This window comes from Haematobia irritans, chromosome 1 (assembly GCF_050003625.1).
Source record: "Haematobia irritans isolate KBUSLIRL chromosome 1, ASM5000362v1, whole genome shotgun sequence".
Lineage (NCBI taxonomy): Eukaryota > Metazoa > Arthropoda > Insecta > Diptera > Muscidae > Haematobia > Haematobia irritans.
In genome coordinates this window covers 219,081,153-219,103,522 of record NC_134397.1, presented here as the reverse complement: position 1 = coordinate 219,103,522, position 22,370 = coordinate 219,081,153, and the positions used below count along the sequence as shown (strand labels likewise).

Sequence of the window (22,370 nt, the reverse complement as noted above, 5' to 3'; positions counted from 1 at the left end):
GTCTATAGAAAGAAAATTTTGAAAAAATTTTCTATAGAAATAAAATTTTGAAAAAATCTTCTATAGAAATAAAATTTTATCTATCAAAAGAAAATTTTGACAAACTTTTTAATAGAAATAAAATTTTGACACATTTTCGATTGAAATACAATTTTGAAAATGTTGAAAATAAAATTCTATAGAAATAAAATTAAAAAAAAAACAAATTTTTTTAAAATTTTCGATATAAAATTTTAATAAAATTTTCTATAGAAATAAAATGTTAACAGAATTTTCTATAGAAGAAAAATTTTGACAGAATTTTCTATAGAAGTAAAATTTTAACAAAATTTTCTATTGGAATAAATGTTTAACAAAATTTTCTGTAGAAATAAAATATAGACAAAATTTTCTATAAAAATAAAATTTTGACAGAATTTTCTATAGAAACAAAATTTTGACAACATTTTTTATAGAAGTAAAATGTTGACACAATTTTCTATAGAAATAAAATTTTGACACATTTTCGGTAGAAATAAAATTTTGAAAATGTTGAAAAAAATTTCTATAGAAAGAAAATTTTGAAAAAAATTTTCTATAAAAAATAAAATTTCAAAAAAAAATTCTATAAAAAATAAAATTTAAAAAAACAATTCTACGAAAAAATACAATTTTTAACAAAATTTTCTATAGAAATAAAATTTTCACAAAATTTTCTATAGAAAACAAATGTTGACAGAATTTTCTATAGAAATAAAAATAAAATTTTTAACCAAGTTTTTTATATAAAATTTTGACAAAATTTTCTATAGAAATAAATTTTTAACAAACTTTTCTATAGAAATAACATTTAGACAAGATTTTCTATAGAAAAGAAATTAGAATTTTCTATGGAAACAAAATTTTTTATAGATATAAAGTTTTCACAAAATTTTCTTTAAAAATCAAATTTTTTCAAACTATTCTATAGAAATAAAATGCTGAGAAATTTATTAAAATTTAATTTCAATCGAAATAAAATTTCGATAAACTTTGACATAAAAAAACAATTTGGACAAAAAATTCAATAGAAATAAAATTTTGACAAAATTATTTGTATAAGAAAAATAGCAAAAAAAAATATTTGTATGGAAATAATTTTCGCAAACTTTTGACACAAAGACAAATAGAAATAAAATGTTGACAGAATTTTCTATAGAAATAAAAATAAAATTTTTAACAAATTTTTTTATATAAAATTTTAACAAAATTTTCTATAGAAATAAAATTTTGACAAAATTTTCTATAGAAATAAAATGTTGACAGAATTTTCTATAGAAGTAAAGTTTTGACAAAATTGTTTATAGAAATAAATTTTTAACAAAATTTTCTTTAGAAATAAAATGTAGACAAAATTTTCTATAGAAAAAAAATTTGACAGAATTTTCTATGGAAACAAAATTTAGACAACATTTTTTATAGAAATAAAGTTTTCACAAAATTTTCTTTAAAAATCAAATTTTTTCAAACTATTCTATAGAAATAAAATGATGAGAAATTTATTAAAATTTAATTTCAATCGAAATAAAATTTCTATAAACTTTGATATAAAAAGACAATTTGTACAAAAAATTCAATAGAAATAAAATTTTGACAAAATTTTTTGTATAAGAAAAATAGCAAAAAAAAAATGTTGTATGGAAATACAATTTTGCAAACTTTTGACACAAAACACAATTTGGACAAAATTTTCTATAGAAATAAAATGTTGACAAAATTTACTATAAAAATAGAATTTTGACAAAACTTTCTATAAAAATAGAATTTTGACAAAATTTTCTATAGAAATAAAATTTTGACAAAACTTTCTGTATAAGATAAATTAAGAAAAAAAAAATTAATTTAATTCCTACAAAAATTAAATTTTTACATACTTTTGATATAGAAATAAAATTTTGACAAAATTTTCTATAGAAATAAAATTTTTACAAAATTTTCTATAGAAATAAAATGTTGACAAAATTTTCTATAGAAATAAAATTTTGACAAATTTTTATATAGAAATAAAATTTTGACAAAATTTGCTATAGAAATAAAATTTGGACAAGATTTTCTATAGAAATAAAATTTTGACAAAATGGTCGACCAATAGACGCTCCCCGTTGGTATTCATCGACCATAGTGTCAAGATGCCGACTATTATCGGGAAAAAGTTCTAAGGCAGTATTGAAGACCTAGGCAGACAAACATTTTTGACGCAGACTATGGGCATACGAGACCTTCTGCACTCAGAACGCGTCGGCTAAGAATTTTTACTCAAAAAGGAGGTTCCTCGCTTCATTTCTTGAGCAAAAATACCATCAAAATCTACGGATATCAATCTGTCGGACTTTCGTGACTAGGGCATTATAGAGAGTAAGGTTGGAACTAAAAATATTTAAGCGTCGATAATATCAAGACGGAGCTTCAACTGGAATTTGTCCAAATACCGTAAAATCACTTGCGTGTGGCGATCGATGCATTTGGTGGCAGTTTGAAGGTCATAATTCATGGCAAAGGTAGCCAAATCAAATGTAAACAGATTTTAAAATTTTATGTCATTTCCGGCATTTTTTTCTTCTGACCAATTGAAGACAGTACGAAACATCAGCATAGATTAAGGAAAAATGTAGATATTTAGGGATTCAGTTTTTTACTTTTAAGGTTTCTCCCATAACTCATTCGAGTATGGAAAAGAACTCACACATGTACAAACGTGTGTGAGGCTTTGAGCAAATATCCGTAATTATTGAATTAACTTTATTGTTACTGGATTTTAATGTGATTCCCCACATTCAATCCTTTTAGTCTGTCCTAGTAAATTACCATGACTTTTTTGCATCAATTTATTTCGAACTGGTAATCATTGTTCCATTAATGTCTCAATATATGGTACAACAACGAAAGCTACTACTTACCCAGTCGACAATCATTTGTAAGGGATCCAAAACTAGAATTACAACAGCCAATGCGACCAGTGTCACACCAAGTGCTGCAAATTTCAGAGCATCTGTAACAAAGAACCAGAAACAAATCACAATCAATATATTTTGCAAAATTGATATGTATGGGATGTTTGTAACAGGATTTTTTGTATTATGTATGGAATTTTTGTATTACTTAATTTTCCTAGGAAATAACATGCATTAAGGAGTTGGGGAATCCCTTATGTAGCAAATGAGGAAGTTAATGAAGAGTGTTATTAAATTTGCTCGTAAACAGAAAACCATCAAGCATACTAATTTTTTCATGCATTTCATCCATTGATGGTTTTTTGTACGGCTTCCATGAGTTCATCATAAAAGTGGTAGTTTAAAATTTGGAAGATATCGAATATATTACATACACAGTGTTTTAAAAATATATACATTTCTATAGAAATAAAATTTTAACATAATTTTCCGTAGCAATAAAATTTTGAGAAAATTATCTATAAAGATAAAATTTTGACATAATTTTCTATAGCAACAAAATATTGAGAAATTTTTATATAAAACTAAAATTTTGAGAAAATTTTCTTTAAAAAACAATTTTGGTAAAATTTCTACATTTTCTACAGAAATAAAATTTTCAAAAAATTTTCTATAGAAATAAAAACAAAACTTTTGTGAAAATGCTCTAAAAAATAAAATTTTCAGAACACTTTCTGTAGAAATAAAATTTAAAACAAATTTTGAAATAAAATATTCAGAAAATTTTCCACAGAAATACATTTTTTCATTCCTAAAGCAAAATTTCTTAAGGAATTTTCAGAAAATCTTCTACAAAAATAAAATATGGAGAAAACGTTCTATAAAAATAAAATATTTAGAAAATTTTCTATAAAAATAAAATATTGAAAAAATCTTCTACAAAAATAAAATTTTGACAAAATTTTCTATACAAATAAAATTTTGATAAAATTTTCATTAGAAATAAAAATTTCTGATAATTTTCAATAGAACTAACATTTTGAGAATACAATTTTGAGTAGGTTTTCTACAGAAACCAAGTTTTGACAAAATTTTCTATTAAAATAATATATTGAGAAACTTTTCTATAGATATAAAATTTTGAGAAAATTTTCAATAGAAATAAAATTTTGACAAAATTATCTATTAAATAAAATGTTAGATTTTTTCAGAAAATGTTGAGAATATTTTCTTCAGTAATGAAGTATTGCCAAAATTTACTTTAGGAAAAAATGATGAAATAAAATTTTGGGAAACTTTTCTTTAACAATTACAATTTTGAGAAATATTTCTATAAAAATAAACTTTTGTGTACATTTTCTATAAAAATCAAATTTTGAGAAAATTTTCTCTAAAAATAAACTTTTGAGAAAATGTTCTACAAAAATAAACTTTTGAGAAAATTTTCTATAAAAATAAAATTTTTGAAAAATTGTCTACAGAACTAACATTTTGAGAAATGTTTTACAGAAATACAATTTTGAGTAGGTTTTCTACAGAAACAAAATTTTGACAAAATTTTCTATTAAAATAAAATATTGAGAAACTTTTGAGACAAATTTCTATAAAAATAAAATTTTAAGAAAATTTTATATAAAAATAAACTTTTGAGAAAATTTTCTATAAAATAAAATTTTGAGAAAATTTTCTACAGAAAATTTTTGAAAAATTTTCTATAGAAATAAAATTTTCTGAAAATTTTAAATAGAACTAACATTTTCAGAAATGTTTTTACAGAAATACAATTTTGAGTAGGTTTTCTACAGAAACAACATTTTGACAAAATTTTTTATCAAATAAAATATTGAGAAACTTTTCGATAGAAATGAAATTTAGGGATAAATTTCAATAGAAATAAAATTTTGACAAAATTATCTATTAAATAAAATGTTGGGAATTTTTCTACAGAAATAAATTTTACAGAAAATGTTGAGAACATTTTCATCAGTAATGAACTATTGACAAAATTTACTTTAGGAAAAAAATGAATGATGATAAACTTTTGAAAATTTTTTTCTATAGAAATAAAATTTTCTGAAAATTTTCCATAGAACTAACATTTTGAGAAATGTTTGTATAGAATGCAATTTTTAGAAGATTTTTGACAAAATTTTCTATTAAAATAAAAAATTGAGAAACTTTTCTATAGAAATACAATTTTGACAAATTTATCTATTAAATAAAATGTTGGGAAATTTTCTACAGAAATAAATTTTTCGGAAAAAAATTACTTTAAGAAAAAAATGATGAAATAAAATTTTGGAAAACTTCTATTTACAATAAAATTTTGAGAAAATTTTCTATAAAAATAAACTTTTGAGAAAATTTTTTATAAAAATAAAATTTTGAGAAAATTTTATATAAAAATAAACTTTTGCGAAAATTTTCTATAAAAATAAACTTTTGAGAAAATTTTCTATAAAAATAAACTTTTGAGAATGTTTTCTATAAAAATAACATTTTGAGAAAATTTTCTATAAAAATAAAATGTTGAGAAAAATTTCTAAAAAAATCAACTTTTGGGAAAATTTTTCTATAAAAACAAAACTTTTGAAAAATTGTCTATAGAAATAAAATTTTCTGAAAATTTTCAATAGAAATAACATTTTGAGAAATGTTTTAACAAAAATACAATTTTTAGAAGGGTTTCTGCAGAAACAAAATTTTGACAAAATTTTCTATTAAAACAAAAAGAAAAAGAGAAAAATTTCAATAGAAATAAAGTTTTGACAAAATTATCTATTTAATAAAATACTGGGAAATTTTCTAAATTTTTCAGAAAATGTTGAGAACATTTTCATCAGTAATGAAGTATTGAAGTATATTTACTTAAGGAAAAAATGATAAAAAAAAAATTTGGGAAAATTTTCTTTAACAATAAAATTTTGATAACATTTTCTATAGAAAGAAAATTTTGACAAAATTTTCTACAGAAACAAAAATCTTGAGAAAATTTTTTATAGAAGCATTATGGAAAAAAATTCTATAGAAATAAACTTTTCAAAAAAAAAAATTATAAAAATAAATGTTTCAGAAAATTAGTGTATAGAATATGTGTATAGAAGTAAAGTTTTCAGAATTTTTTTTTAGAAATAAAATTTTCACAAAAATAAAATTATCTATAGAAAAAAATGTTGAGAAAATTTTCTTTAGAAATAAAATTTTCACAGAATTTACAATAGAAATAAAATATTCAGAAAATTACCTATAGAAATAAAATTTTCAGAAAATTTTTTATATAAATAAAATTTTCAGAAAATAAATAAAATTTTCAGAAAATTTTCCATAGAAATAAAATGTAGATAAAATGTTAAAATGTCAAAATTTCTTTGAAATAAAATTATGAAAAAAAAAAAATTCTACAGAAATAAAATATTGATTATTTTTCATCATTCGTCCCAATGTGCAATCTCCTCTCCATGCAAAAGGGCTTGTGTTCATGATATGTAGTTGTTCGTACTCATCTGTCAGTTTTATCGGCATTACTACTAAATCGAAATATCTAAATGATTTAATTAACATAAATAGCCTATCTTGTTTGGGCGTAAGCAAAGTTCACACATACTTTAATATCGAAAGATTAAACAAAACAAAAACAAAACACATGACCACAAAAAATAAACCGGCTTAAAAAATTCCCAAAGTAATGGAACTTTATTTTCATATGAAATCGTGGACCTATGGAAATATTTAATTTATTGGTATAGGTCGGAACAAGACAAGAAGGTAAATCTCAATCTTAAAATCTTGACAACAGCATCCAAAGCTCTCATCTGAAATTGACCGCAAAATGTTGACTGTGTACCGAGCCATAGTAGCAATAGCAACACAACCACCAAAGTTGACAACAACCATAACCTTAGCAATAGTAAGACGCTAAAGTCCCCATGCATTTTTATAGCTAAAATGTTCGGTAAGTCATTCAGTCAATTGGACATATGGTTGGATAAATTGACTATCAAGTGGACAGATGGACAGACGAATTGGTTTCATTCAAAATCAAAATAAAACCACCAACCAAAACAGCAGATCAATGAACCTGACTGGTGTGATGCTAGGTGGTTTTTGACGCATATTATGCCGGCATTAAAACGTCACTGGTGGTGGTGTCTGTGTATTTCTTCATACCGCAATGACCAATCTCTCAGCCATCAATGCTATATGGATGATAGTTTTAAGTCAAATCGGAATCAATCGATGAATGAATTGAATGCTTTAGTCAAGCATGAGGCAATAAATTTATAGTATAAAGCACCAGTTATGGATGGATCAAAACACATTGGGACAACTTAGTAAAAAATAGATAAAGGATGGAGGGAATGAAAATCGAAATTTTCATCCAATTTGCCTTAATTTTGTAATCTAATTTTTTTTTTAATCCACCCCAAAAATGTAATACAAAATATGAATATATTGGGTTCCCCTTCAAGTACCCAACTCAACCCACTGTGTCATATATATTAATGAAATAAGCATAAATCCATTTTTCATTCACTTCGTTACGTTCCACAATTGAATGCAAATTCATAAAATACGTAATTCATCGATGGAAATTTTAAGCTCATATTTTAAAATTCCATTGTATCGAGAGGATATAAAATGTGACATATGAATGCATCTGAGCAAACACAAAAAATTTTTAAATATGCATTTCATGCTCTCGTCATGATACCATCCATTCATCTATGCTAGTTTTAGCCATAGCCATTTAACAAAATTCTTTAAATTACTTTCTTAAACGATTTATATATGAATTATTGGAATTACTTTCTTCAAATTATCCATTTGTTTTGTATCTTCTTCATAAGATTTATGAAGATGAGAATGTCGGAATTTATTTATCTTTTTGTAGAATTATTTAAAAATATTTCTGCGAATAATCCGGCAAGAGTAAATAAAATAAATAATAGGAAATGAATAAATAATACATATTTTTTTAATATCCCCAAAAAACTCATGTAACAAATTTTTAACACACACTTTACGTACCTTCTCCCATCTTCATATGCATCCTATGTAATAAAAATTTTTATTTTTCCACTGATATATAATCTGAACAAAGAAAAAAAAAATAAAGGCAGGATACCAGACCTGTGTCAAAATTTTCTATAGAAATAAAATTTTGCCAAAATTTTCTATAGAAATAAAATTTTGCCAAAATTTTCTATAGAAATACAATTTTGTCAAAAATTTTCAATAGATATACAATTTTGTAAAACTTTTAAATAGGAATAAAATTTTGTAAACATTTTCTATGGAAATTAAATTTTGTAAAAATTTACTATAGAAATAAAAGTTTGACAAAATTTATTATAGAAATAAAATTTTGTAAAACTTGCTGCGGAAATAAAATTTTAACAAAATTTTCTAGAGCAAATAAATTTTATAATAATTTTCTTTAGAAATAAAATTTTGACAAATTTACTATAGAAATAAAAATTTTGACAAAATTTTCTAAAAATTTCCTGTAGAAATAAAAATTTGTCAAATTTTCTATAGAAATAAAATGTTGTCAAAATTTTCTATAGAAATAAAATGTTGTCAAAATTTTCTATAGAAATATAATTTTGTAAAAATTTTCGATAGGAACAAAATTCTGTAAAAATTTTCTATGGAAATTAAATTTTGTAAAAAATTACTATAGAAATAAAATCTTGATAAAATTTAGTATAAAAATAAAACTTTGACAAAATTTATTATAGAAATAAAATTTTGTAAAACTTTCTATGAAAATACAATTTTAACAAAATTTTCTATAGCAAATACATTGTATAAAAATTTTCTTTAGAAATAAATTTTTTACAAATTTACTATAGAAATACAAATTTTGACACAATTTTCAACAGAAATAAAATTTTGGCAAAATTTCCTATAAAAATAAAAATTTGTCAAATTTTCTATAGAAATAAAATTTTGTTAAAATTTTCTATAGAAATAAAATTGTGTCAAAATTTTCTATAGAAATAAAATTTTGTCAAAATTTTCTATAGAAATAAAATTTTGTCAAAATTTTCTCCAGAAATAAAATTTTGTCAAATTTTCTATAGAATTAAAATTTTGTTAAAATTTTCTATGGAAATAAAATTGTGTCAAAATTTTCTATAGAAATAAAATTTTTTATAGAAATAAAATTTGGTAAAATGTTTCTATGGAAATAAAATTTTGTTAAAATTTTCTATAGAAATAAAATTATGTCAAAATTTTCTATAGAAACAAAACATTTTCTATGAAAATTAAATTTTGTCAAAATTGTCTATAGAAATAAAATTGTGTCAAAATTTCCTATAGAAATAAAATTGTGTCAAAATTTTATTTCTATAGAACTAAAATTTTGTTAAAATTTTCTATGGAAATAAAATTGTGTCAAAATATCCTATAGAAATAAAATTTTGTCAAAATTTTCTATAGAAATAAAATTTTGCCAAAATTTTCTATAGAAATAAAATTTTGCCAAATTTTTCTATAGAAATCAAATTTTATAAAAATTTTCTTTAGAAATAAAATTTTGTAAAATTTACTACACAAATAATTTTCTATAGATATAAAATTTTGTAAAACTTTTCAATAGGAATAACATTTTGTAAAAATTTTCTATGGAAATTAAATTTTGTAAAAATTTACTATAGAAATAAAATTTTGATAAAATTTACTATAGAAATAAAACTTTGACAAAATTTGTTATATTTTTGTAAAACTTTCTACGAAAATAAAATTTTAACAAAATTTTCTATAGGAAATAAATTTTATAAAAATTTTCTTTAGAAATAAAATTTTGACAAATTTACTATAGACATAAAAATTTTAACAAAATTTTCAATAGAAATAAAAATAAAAATTTCTCAAAATTTCCTGTAGAAATAAAAATTTGTCAAATTTTCTATAGAAATAAAATTTTGCAAAACTTTCTATGGAAATAAAATGTTGTCAAAATTTTCTATAGAAATAAAATTTTGCCAAAAAATTTCCTATAGGTATCAAATTTTGTAAAAATTTTCTATAGGAATAACATTTTGTAAAAATTTTCTATGGAAATTAAATATTGTAAAAATGTACTATGGAAATAAAATTTAAAAAAAAAATAGTATAGAAATAAAACTTTAACAAAATTTATTATAGAAATAAAATTTTGTACAACTTTCTATGGAAATAAAATTTTAACAAAATTTTCTATAGCAAATAAATTGTATAAAAATTTTCTTTAGAAATAAAATGTTGACAAATTTACTATAGAAATAAAAATTTTGACAAATTTGTCAAATTTGCTATAGAAATAAAATTTTGTTAAAATTTTAAATTAGAAATAAAATTGTGTCAAAATTTTCTATAAAAATAAAATTTTGTAAATTTTCTGTATAAACAAAATTTTGTAAAAATTTTCTATGGAAATTAAATTTCGTAAAAATTTACTATAGAAATAAACTTTACTATAGAAATAAAATTTTGACAAAATTTTTTATAAAAATAAAATTTTGTAAAACTTCCTATAGAAATAAAATTTTAACAAAATTTTCTATAGAAAACAAATTCTATAAAAATTTTCTTTAGAAATAAAATTTTGTAAAATTTACTATACAAATAAAAATTTTGTCAAAATGTTCTAAATAAATTGTATAAAAATGTTCTTTAGAAATAAAATGTTGACAAATTTACTATAGAAACATAAATTTTGACAAAATTTTCCATAGAAATAAAATTTTGTCAAAATTTCCTATAGAATTAAAAATTTGTCAAATTTTCTATAGAAATTAAATTTTGTTAAAATTTTCTATAGAAATAAAATTGTGTCAAAATTTTCTATAGAAATAAAATTTTATCAATATTTTTTATAGAAATAAAATTTTGTAAAAATTTTCTGTAGAAGCAAAATTTTGAAAAATTTTCTATGGAAATTAAATTTTGTAAAAATTAACTATAGAAATAAAATTTTGATAAAATTTTTTATAGAAATAAAATTTTGGAAAACTTTCTATAGAAATAAAATTTTAACAGAATTTTCTATAGAAAACAAATTTTATAAAAATTTTCTTTAGAAATAAAATTTTGACAAATTTACTATAGAAATAAAAATTTTGTCAACATTTTCAATAGAAACAATATTTTGCAAAATTTACTATAGAAATAAAATTTTACAAAATTTACTACAGAAATAAAATTTTGACAACATTTTCTATGGAAATAAAATTTTGACAAAATTTTCTATAAAATAAAATTTTAACAAAATGTTCTATAAAAAAAAAAATTTAACAAAATATTTTATAGAAAAAAATTTTACGATATAAGATTTTTTTGGTAGTTTTTTTCCTAAAATTTGCTACAAATTTTGGTAGATTTTTTGGGCTCGAGTGGCAACCGTGCTTATGGCTGGTCAGAAAGGCCTTGAAACCTACGCCTTTATACACTTTTTTATACCCTCCACCATAGGATGGTGCTATTGATGTAGGTTGGATGGTATTGAAAATCGGACATATTTGACCACTTTTAGGTATAGCTCCCATATGAACCGAATCCCATATTGGGCTTTCGGGGCCTCTTGAAAGAGTAATGAAAAATCTGTTAAAAAAACCATAAACGTAACTCAAACGGCGGCCGGGCCGAATCTCCAGAGATGTGGAGTCATATTGAACTCCAGTATTTTTTATCAACATTGTCTCCAATTTTTACTCCTGTGTATACTGATATCCACAATATTCAAAATGTGTTGTTTTTAGTTAATAATAACGACCAAATGTCAAGCTAAAAATTGTGACGTCTAGATATTGAAGAAGTAAAGTTGGATCGTCGGTCTAAATGTCTGTTATGTAGCAAAAGAAAATTCGCAATATATTCCACGCAGCTTCGTTTCAATCGTTTCATAAGAATTGTAAAAAAGCTTCATTTGAAATGAAAAAGGTTTCATTTGCATAGGAATGTGTTTCATTTGGAATATAAAAGGTTTTGTTTGAAGTGGAAATGCTATTAGGAGCGCAAACTAAAAATACACAAGTTTTTCAAAATGTGTGAGAATATATTGCAAAAATATATACCTACCATACTGATCAAACGAAGTATCGCCCATCGCTATTCATCTTTTGATTAATGTATCTACCGACCCAAAATTAAAAACAATTTTTTCAATATTCATGTATTTTAGTCAAAAAGAGTCACTCAGGTCTCAAAGCTGGAAACCCTTAGTCATATGGGTATATAAAAAACTCATTAAAAAAGAAATCTCTATAAAATGGGTGTAATGACTTTCTGTTGTAACATCTCACATCTACAGTGCGTCAAGAATCTTATTAAAAACTACGTCAATATTTTTATTGCCATAAAATGTAAATTTTCACTGCATGCCCTTCAGATATGTGAGGCATCTGAAGTGCATGTAGTGAAAATTTCCATGCGATACAATCATAACGACAAATTTAGTATACCCCCACCCTATGGTGATAGGTATAATAGGAACCAAAATAGCTTTACGTGTATAGTGAAAAATATTCATAATGAAGTCCTAAGTTCAATTTTAGAAAATTATTCATTATGGTTACATCTCTGGAAATTCGTATCAAGATTTAAATATTCTGCAAAAAATGGATTCATCAGAGACAAGCAACTAACACTTTATAAAGATAACACCGTATTAGACTATTTTTTAAAACCATAGTTGATAATAAATGAAATTACAAATCGTATCGTATCAATCGCATTATAACATATATGAAAATTTCAATTCAGTAAGATATGCGAACATACATTTAGTCTGGTCCACCGTATTTATTTCTTACATACACAAACTAATATTTAATTTCAAAATGAACAGTTATTTACTAGTATTTTTAGAGAATAATGCAAAGTTATCTGTTGTAAAGTTAACAGAAGAATGTAAATATTCCATTGATGGTGTATATGTAATACCACCCACACAAAGTCATCCACACTCTCAATGATATAAACTTTCTTTTAACTGTATAGAATGTTGGACTAGAGAGCGGGAGATTAAGATAGACACTGCTTTAACTAGCTCAACATTTGTGGTGAACTAAGCTTATGCCCCCATTTATTGCAAACTCATCGAACATACTTGATGAGTACTTTGTACTCTCTCACATGCCACAATGTTATCTATGAATGCACCCAGAAACAATTGTGCTTTATAAATGCATACATGTGTTCAATAGATATCCTCAATTCAATCTAAGGTATGTAGAGACCCCAGTTTATTACTATAAAACTTAACGTATTCAATAACCATAGGTAATTTGCAATGACTTTCATATTAATCGCTATAGTAACGTCTACATTAAAATAAGATTTATTTTCAAAATAATTTATTTTCATATAACTGAGGCCAATAAATCCATCGACCAATTAGGCATTTATTAATTAAAAAAAAAAAAAACATAGTTTCAAAATTAACAAAAAACGCAATTCATTGCAACATTTCACAGAGGACTACTGACCAATTAAATAGCAGTTTACAAAAGCGTGTAAGTGAATCACAAAATAAAACGTCAAAGCATTCCTAAGAAAACAAAGGTCAAATGCTTTTAATTAACTGAAACAATAAACGGAAAATATAATGCCATAATAAAACTTTTTTTTTTCAGAAAATATAAATCTTGAAATTTTATTATCAAATGGGTAAAGAGATGAATTAAGAGGCCGAATAAACTATATAAAATCATTTATATTCAATATATATTAAACCAATAAAATTTAAATAATATTAATTTAAACCTTGTGTGCACTCCTTGGGTCAATTTTGATTTTAAAACGTAATTTTTATTCCTTTAGTTATTGGATACTTTTTTGAAACTTTTATTTATTATCTATTACAGGGATGTATGTTTTTAGAAGATAATAATAAAAATAAAATATTTCCATAATCCGCTAAAATAATCCGCACGTGGAAAGGGCACTTATGCAAGGAATGCACAAGGGTTAACTAAAATTCTTTTATTTTAATTCAATATATAGGGCCAGTTAAATTTAAGGAAATTAATTTAACTATAATTATTTTGTTTTAATCCAATAAAGTTAATATATAAAAAAAATTTGTTTGTCAATCTAAAAATTATTACACAAAATGTAAAAACAGAAATTTTATTAAAGGGTAAAGAGATAAATTAAAAGGTCGAATAAACTATATAAAATTATTTATATTCGATATATATTAAACCAATTAAATTTAGATAATATTAATTTAACTAAAATTATTTTATTTTAATTCAATATATATACGGTCAGTTAATGAAATTTAATTTAACTATAATTATTTTGTTTTAATTCAATAAAATTAGGCTATGGTCACACTACACGCAGAGAAGGAATATGATCACCTCAAACATGTTTCAAGAGCAAAATGTTATTTTTGTATGGTGACCATGTAACATGTTTGTCACTAAAATGTTATTTTCTCGTCAAAAATAACCTGCTTGCCGACATGATTTCCGAGAAAATAACATGGTTGCGAAAACCATTTGACATGGTCACCACCCAAAAATAACATTTAGCTCTTAAAACATGTTTGAGGTGATCATATTCCTTCTCTGGGTGTAGACAAATATTTGACCAATATGAGTGTCAAATATTTTTCCAAAATCATTTTCCAAATATCTGGATACAGTTTTTGGAAAATAATTCTACAACGATGTTCCAATAAGAGCTAAAAATGTTTGTTGGTTTGGTTGTGATTTCTGTCAAATATTTGCCCAGTGTGACCATAGCACTAATATACAAAAAAAAAATATTTTTTCAAATTAAAACTTTTTACACAAAATGTAAAACCTGAAATTTTATTAATTTAATTGAATTTAAGTTATTTTAATTCAATATAATTTAAGTCAATTTAGTTTAATTACATTTAACTAAAATTATTGTACTCAAATTTAATTTAGTTTATTGCAAAGTTTGCAAGTTTTTTTGAATTTATTTTAATTTGTTTTAAATATATTGAAGTTTATTTGAATTTAATTTATTATCATTTAATTTATAGCACTCATATTGAAGCTTACTTTACATTTAATCTAATTAATTATCATACAATTAAAATGTAATTATAGAATATAAATAGAATTTAATTAATTGAATTATTAAAAAGAAAATACCAGATGAGTTAAATGGTATATTCCTTTCAATACCTTAATAAAAATCGCTTCATTTGTGTGTCTAAATAGTTCCAACATAATATAGTTCTAATGATCTATAGAGAAGATCAGACAGCACTCATTGATAAGATAGAAGTTCATCACTTATGGAATTACAATGACCTGTTTGACTATTCAGTGAGCCTAAAACAACGGGCTGCCAATATACCTAACCTATAATATGTAGATTAATTTCGACGAAACCCCCCTGCTTTCGATATCAGGCTATTATGAAAAAGTAGAAAAATTTTATTATTTTAATTTTCTATATCACTTATGGCGATTTCGATTGGAAAAATAGGTGCAACATTCTCGAAATTTATGGCAAAATATGAAGGACACTGTCATAAATTTTGTATCCGCATCCCTCATAATATTATTAATTAACAATAACTTTGGAATGGCATTATCATTTGGGCGAAAATACAATGAGGGAAAAAGTAGTGCAACACCAAGGCAACATATTTTTTGTGAATCGAAAACGCCCTTAGATATATTTTTTAATTTCTCGTATTTTATTTTTACTTATTTTTAAGCTACTCCACTTTTAACGTTAAAGCATTCAACAAATACTATACGGCATTGCGTCAAAATACGCAATGACGTCCACATTAGCTGACTTTTCAAGTTCAAGTTCGTTTTGGTCATTTGTTGGTGTGTATTTTTTTTTAATGAACACATGTCCAATATGAAACAAGTGTTGTAAAACATTTTTAAAAGCAACAAAAAATGCCGGTATTTTTCAGTCCGTCCATTAAATTCAATGGAGGCATGGCTATACATATGTAGGTACGAACGTTTAAATATATGAACAAGTTAAATTCAATAATCATAAATGATCAAGTGCAACTGATTTTTGACTTGGTTTGATGCCTATCGATAGGTGGTAATGTTGGTAGGCTTTAAGGAAATAATGCAGAAAATGTGAAATACATAATTACATGTATGTCAGATCGATTGATTGAACTAAACGCTTTGACAGTTTAATCAATCATTTTGACAACGAAAAAAAAAATCATTTGGGGTTATGACCATTTAAAGACAGACATTACATTGACCTCCAAGACATGACAAGTTGACAGAAAAGTTTTAAGCTATGTATGATTTTTTTTTTTTTAAGTTCAAATAAACACTAAAAAATGTATGTAGCAAGATTGAGGTTATACACACGCAAGTACTGGCTATTCCAGAAACAGTAATCGAAATTAAAATGTCTTACAAAATTTAATCGTACTTTTATCCATTTATAAAAAAGCATCCAGAATACAAGAGTTTGTGTGATTTTTTAACCCTCTAATGCCCAATCCCGCCTTTAGGCGGTCTTCGTTATATGAGGAAGCCTTTAGTAAAACACACCTTAAGCCAACAAAACTGGGTAAAATAAAACGAAAATTTAGTTAAAACTGTTCAAGAGGCTTTGCAGCGTATACTGAATTTTACCGTATAAAATTTTCTTGTGTCGTTTTCTTGATTTTGTATCGTTAACATTGAGTTTTTAGTCAGTTGTTAACGAAAAATTGGGGCATTAGAGGGTTAATAGAGTTATTCACATTTAACAGAAGAATTTTTTTAGATATTCACACTCCAAATAAAATAACATTTTAATAGTACAGAATGTTAACGAGAGTAAGAGAGAAAGGGGCACTGCTTCAAGTAAATCAACATTTGCTTATTTATTATAAGCTTATCCTATTCATTTATGGTAAACTCGTCGAACATACCAGATGAGTAATTTGTACTCTCGTTTCAACTAAACTTTCTTTCTCCAACAAAATTAATCAAATCTTTTCCATTTATAAAAGATCTCACCCAATGAAAGGTTTGGAATGATTTCTGATAGACTGAGTTCGTCTTTTAACAGAGTTATCTAGAGTTAACAGAAGAATATAAACACTCTTAAGTAGTGTATGTGTAACACCACCCCCACGCTCTCTTTGAAATAAATTTTTTTTTAACTATACAGAATGTTAGCGAGAGAAAGAGAGAGGAACGCTGCTTTAAGCATACTTGATTAGTACTTTGTACTCCATTTTTAAATTAAATTACAAACTAAAGTATTATGTGAAAAGATTGCCTCCAATGTATGCTCTTGAAACAGGTTTGAGTTGATCATTATCCTTCTCTGTTTGTAATTGAGTTGTTAGGTCATTCTTTGACCTATATTTTCCTATATTACATTTATTTGTACTCGCTTTCTGTAACTACTTTGAATTCAATTCTCTCATTACTTTTGTAACGTATCTTCTGTTATCTTCGTTGAGCGTATAAAATGACCAACAGCGAATTTCAACATTGCAATCCACACAATTTAATGTTTTCCAATTACAGCCAACGCAAGTGTTTAACTTCTCCTATTACGATCATATTTGAAGTTGGCTTTCAAAATCATTTTCGTTTGTTTAGTGGAGTATGCCGGCATGCAATCAATCGCTTTTTTGTCATTGCGGCAGTTACATTTTCATCATCTGAATTACACTCACTTGCCTGGCACTGGAATCGGAAGTGCTGCAGACCAGTTTGAGACACCAATGATGGCAGTGGTGTGATTTATGTCTCCCGCTCTCTTTCTCTCTCTGCCTCTCACATACACAAAAAACACATGATAGTTTTAGAAGCATTAGAAGTGTTTGCTACATGGCATAGATTGGCAACAATTGAACCGCATAGCAGTTGGTAAGGTGCAGGCACTGTGAGAAAAGATGTTTATGAGGCAATGGCAAAATTGATTCTCTCATTATTTATCAAGCTTATTTATTTTTATAAGGATGTGAAATTCGTGAATGCTTGAATGCCAAGATTTACGACTCTGGTACCTGGCTCATGAAATAAATCCCACAAATTAAAAATGATGCAAGTCCCCAATTTGGCCTTCAGAAAAAAAATGCAACGACTTTTGGGGAGTTATTTCATATTTAGGAATTTATATAATTTTCAATTTAGAAATGTATTTCGTTGTGAAATAACACCCAAATTTTCATAGTGAAATAATTTCATATTATTAATTTTGGATTTTTTTCACTTCCAATTGTTAAATAAGGGGAATGTTGCATGATTTTCCTGCTCAGTGTATACAAAGTGCATTGACTTTTCGATATATTCCTCTAAGCATTACATTTGACAGTGTCTCTAGTCTGAGACTAGATTTTACTGTAGAATTATGGGGTTTGTTTGGTTGTTTGTTGGTTGATGTTTCTCCTACAAGCCTGTTTGTTTGTTACGCGCAAGCATGCTGGTTTTTGTTGGTGTATGCATGGCGTTTGCCAGCAGCACTGGGGTTTGTTTTTCGTCGAAATAGTTACTGATATGCGCAATCGCATTTAACGAAATCTAAAATTGTTTGATATTTTATAATGCAATCTTGTAGAGTGCTTACAAATGGTGGGGATTTCAGTGAATATTTTTTTTTTGTCGGCTCTGTTACTAAGTCATATTTAATAGTGGGTCACTTGGCCAACATGTTTGAGTCTGATACACTCAAGTATGGTCACCAAGAAAGATTTGGTATTAAAAAGGATTTTATTTGTTTTTTTTTTTTAGAGATTTTGAAATATTTCATTTCATTTCATAAGCTTACTTTATTGTATTATAATTGGTTTAATTTAATATTTCTAATTCAATTATTTACATAACCATTGATAAGTTATAATTTGTTGTAATTGCTAATATTACATATAGGGGTTAAAAGAGTATGATGTCAATAGTCAAATGGAAACTTGTACAAGTTCCATTCAAAGGTCTTTTTGATGGAATAGAAAGTAATGATTGGTTATTAACTAATAGACTTGTCTTTGAGGGCGAATTACAAGTGAGTAGAATAAATGGTATTCTAGTTTTTCCTTTAAGTGTTGCTTTTATTCATATTTATTTAATTAATTCAAATCTAGTTTACATTGTTAATGGGTGGTCATTCAATCAATCCACGAGTAGTGTTGGTTTATTTTGAAGCGTATTACACCCAGAAAAAAGTAAAAAAAAAAAATTCATGAATTTACTTTAGCCATTTTATTTCCATTAAGTTAAATTTCTGTGTAAAATAATAAAATTGACTTGTTTCAGTAAAAAAAATCCTAAACTCAAAACAGTTCGAAATAGTTCATTAACTAGAATAAGGTATGGAATTTTATTAATACTGCTTTCATCTCGTGTTATAAGAATTTACAACTAACAATAATTTTTTTATTCAGTGATAATAGCATTTGACCAAAATGAGCCTCAACCGTTTTTTGTGGCATATTCGAAATATTTGGATGGGAGTCACTCCCGTAAATTTTTTTTCTATAGAAAATTTTTTTCTATCGAAAATAGAAAATTATGCCAAAATTTTAGTTCTGTAGAAAATTCTGTCAAAATTTTAGTTCTATAGAAAATTTATTTCCAAAAAAATTTCAAAATTTTATTTCTAGAGAATATTTTGTCAATAATTTTATTTCCAAAAAAAGTTTTCAACATTTTCTATAGAAAACAAGATTGTCAAAATTTTATTTCTATAGAAAATTTTGAAAATTTTTTTTTAGCAAATTTTGTCACAATTTTATTTCTATAGAAAATTTTCTCAAAATTTTATTTCTATGGAAAAATTTTTAAAAATTTGTTTTCCATAGAAAATTCTGTCAAAATTTTTTTCTATAGAAAATTTTATCAGAATTTTATTTCTATAGGAAATTCTGTTAAAATGTTAGTTTGTCAAAATCTTATTTCCAAATAACATTTTTGTCAAAATTTTATTTCAAAAAAAAAACATTGTCAAAATTTTATTTCTTAGGAAAATTTTGTCAAAATTTTATTTCTATCGAAAATTTTATTTTCATAGAAAATTTTCCCAAAATTTCATTTCTATAGAAAATTTTTCCAAAATTCTATTTCTATAGAAAATTCTGTCAAAATGTCATGGAAAAATTTTTAAAAATTTGTTTCCCATAGAAAATTCTGTCAAAATTTGTTTCTATAGAAAATTTTATCAGAATTTTATTTCTATAGGAAATTCTGTCAAAATGTTAGTTTGTCAAAATCTTATTTCCAAATAACATTTTTGTCAAAATTTTATTACAAAAAAAAATTGTCAACATTTTATTTCTTAGGAAAATTTTGTCAAAATTTTATTTCTATAGAAAATTCTGTCAAAATTTCATTGTTATAAAAATTTTTAGTAAAAATTTATTGCTATAAAAATGTTAATCAAAATTCCTATAAAAAATTTTATGAAAAATTTATTTGTATAGAAAACTTGTCAAAATTTTATTTCTATAGAATTCCATTCCATTGCAATAATTTAAAGAGTAAGCATACATAGTTCTGTGATATAGATTTAAAGTTTTGCTGCAATATTTACATTTTATTTATTTATTTAGTTATTATTATTGTTTGTGATGTCCAGTTTTAATAATTTATAAATGAAACAAATGTAAAACAATTATATTTCAAATAAAAAAAATCTCTGGAAAAGGTCGGAAAAAAGCCGACGAAACGTCAAGAAAAAAGATGAAATAAACTTGTTTTATTTACATTTATATATATTGACCAAAACAGCCCATTAAAATAAACAAAAATCTATTAAAACTACGTGGTCATAAAAAGAAAACGAAAATTTTTTTCCATCGAAAATATAAAAATCTGTCAAAATTTTATTTCTATAGAAAAATCTGTCAATATTTTAGTTCTATAGAAAATTTATTTCCAAAAAAATGTTCAAAATTTTATTTCTATAGAAAATTTTTTCAAAAATTTTATTTCCCAAAAAAATTGTCAAAACTTTCTATACCCAAAATATCACCTTCGATTGACGGGGTGTTGCCACTCGAGTCAAAAATTCTACCAAAAAACTACCAAACCAAAAAATCTCCCAAATACAAAATTTTGGCAAAATTTTATTTCTATTGAAAATTTTCTCAAAACTTTATTTCTATGGAAAATTTTGTCAAAATTTTATTCCTATAGAAAATTCTATGAAAAATGTATTTGTATACATTGTATACATGTACGGGCCGTACATTTCAAAAAAAGTCGGACTACTTGCTTTTTCTTTTATATATAGAAATAGGGCGGTTATGCAGATATAAAACGGACCGGCTTTACAAACGTCGGGTAGGGGGTGTTCCCTTTCCACCAATTTTTTGTTTTGTAATTGTTCTGTATTCAAGTCGTCGGACAATCTTCTACATTTCCTGTGAATTTCAAGCGTGGTTTGTCACGAGGAGGTATACTTCTAACATTTGTTAAAGTGTTGGACACGGAGAATATGCCTTTCCCAAATTTTCTTGAATTTTCTTTGCTATAAACCTCACGTAGCCCAAGACCTTTCCAACGTGGAAACCGATTAGTGCGTTCTGGAGTTATTGCTTCAGGAAGGAAAACACGACTTATTTTTATATAGTAGATATGAACTAAAAAGGAAATTTTTTGTTTTTCGACTTTTTGTTAAAAATATTTGTCTAGTGTGACCGTACCGTTTAGATTCATGTAGGATATTATGCAGTAAGCTTCAACTCAATTTTACCTCATTCTCACTATATTCTGACTATAAATAATTACGGAATATAGTAAAGCACTGGCTGCTATCCATTTCACACTTTTCACATTGCTTATATGGGCAGCCAATAAAAATGTGGACATTTCCATATAAGTATGAACTGTATTTACTAGATCTTATCATAAGAACAATAGTTAAAAACGTTATTATAAATTCGATATACACGTGAGAGAACTAAGAAAAACAAAAGTACGAAATAATTATTACATTTGCTAAGTTTTCAACCCAGGGAGTTTGGTTGAAAATGTACGTACTTAAATAATTATGTCTCTCATACGTTGCACGTTTCATAAATCGTGGAAAAATTACCGACTGTTTATAAAATAGGATAATTCCATAAATGATGTCAAAAAATTGATAACTAAAAGAGATTTTACATAACAAAATTTCACTATTGTTTCTTTTAGTTTTAAACAGACATATCAATAAATTACTATTATTTATTTAATTATTATTTTTGTTCGAAAAACTCGTACTTGCTCGCATTCAATTTTTTTTTTTCATAATTATTACTTTCAACCTGTATCATATTGCATTATTAGTTTTAACTTTGCGCTAACTATAAGTGAAACTCTTATCATCACATTGAGTTTAATTACAACAAAAGATGGAGCTCACATTTAATCTAGACAATAATATAATATAATAATAGTTATATGTCATTTTGAAATTTACATCCGAGTTATTCCATTTCAAAGTTGACCACTTAAATATATTCACTTGGGAAGAGTAGAGAAGCGGAAATAGGAATTTAGTAGGCATTGCTAATTTATT

At 24.5% G+C, this 22,370-nt stretch overlaps 1 protein-coding gene across 1 annotated transcript in view; it reads right to left on the bottom strand.

Moving 5' to 3' along the window:
• The window catches only part of LOC142222604 (scavenger receptor class B member 1), an 81,789-nt gene that overhangs the window by 16,703 nt on the left and 42,716 nt on the right, over positions 1 to 22,370 (bottom strand). The window contains exon 2 of the mRNA XM_075292820.1: positions 2,916 to 3,007. Coding sequence (XP_075148935.1) covers positions 2,916 to 3,007 — 92 coding nt within the window. The remainder of the gene's footprint in view (positions 1 to 2,915; positions 3,008 to 22,370) is intronic.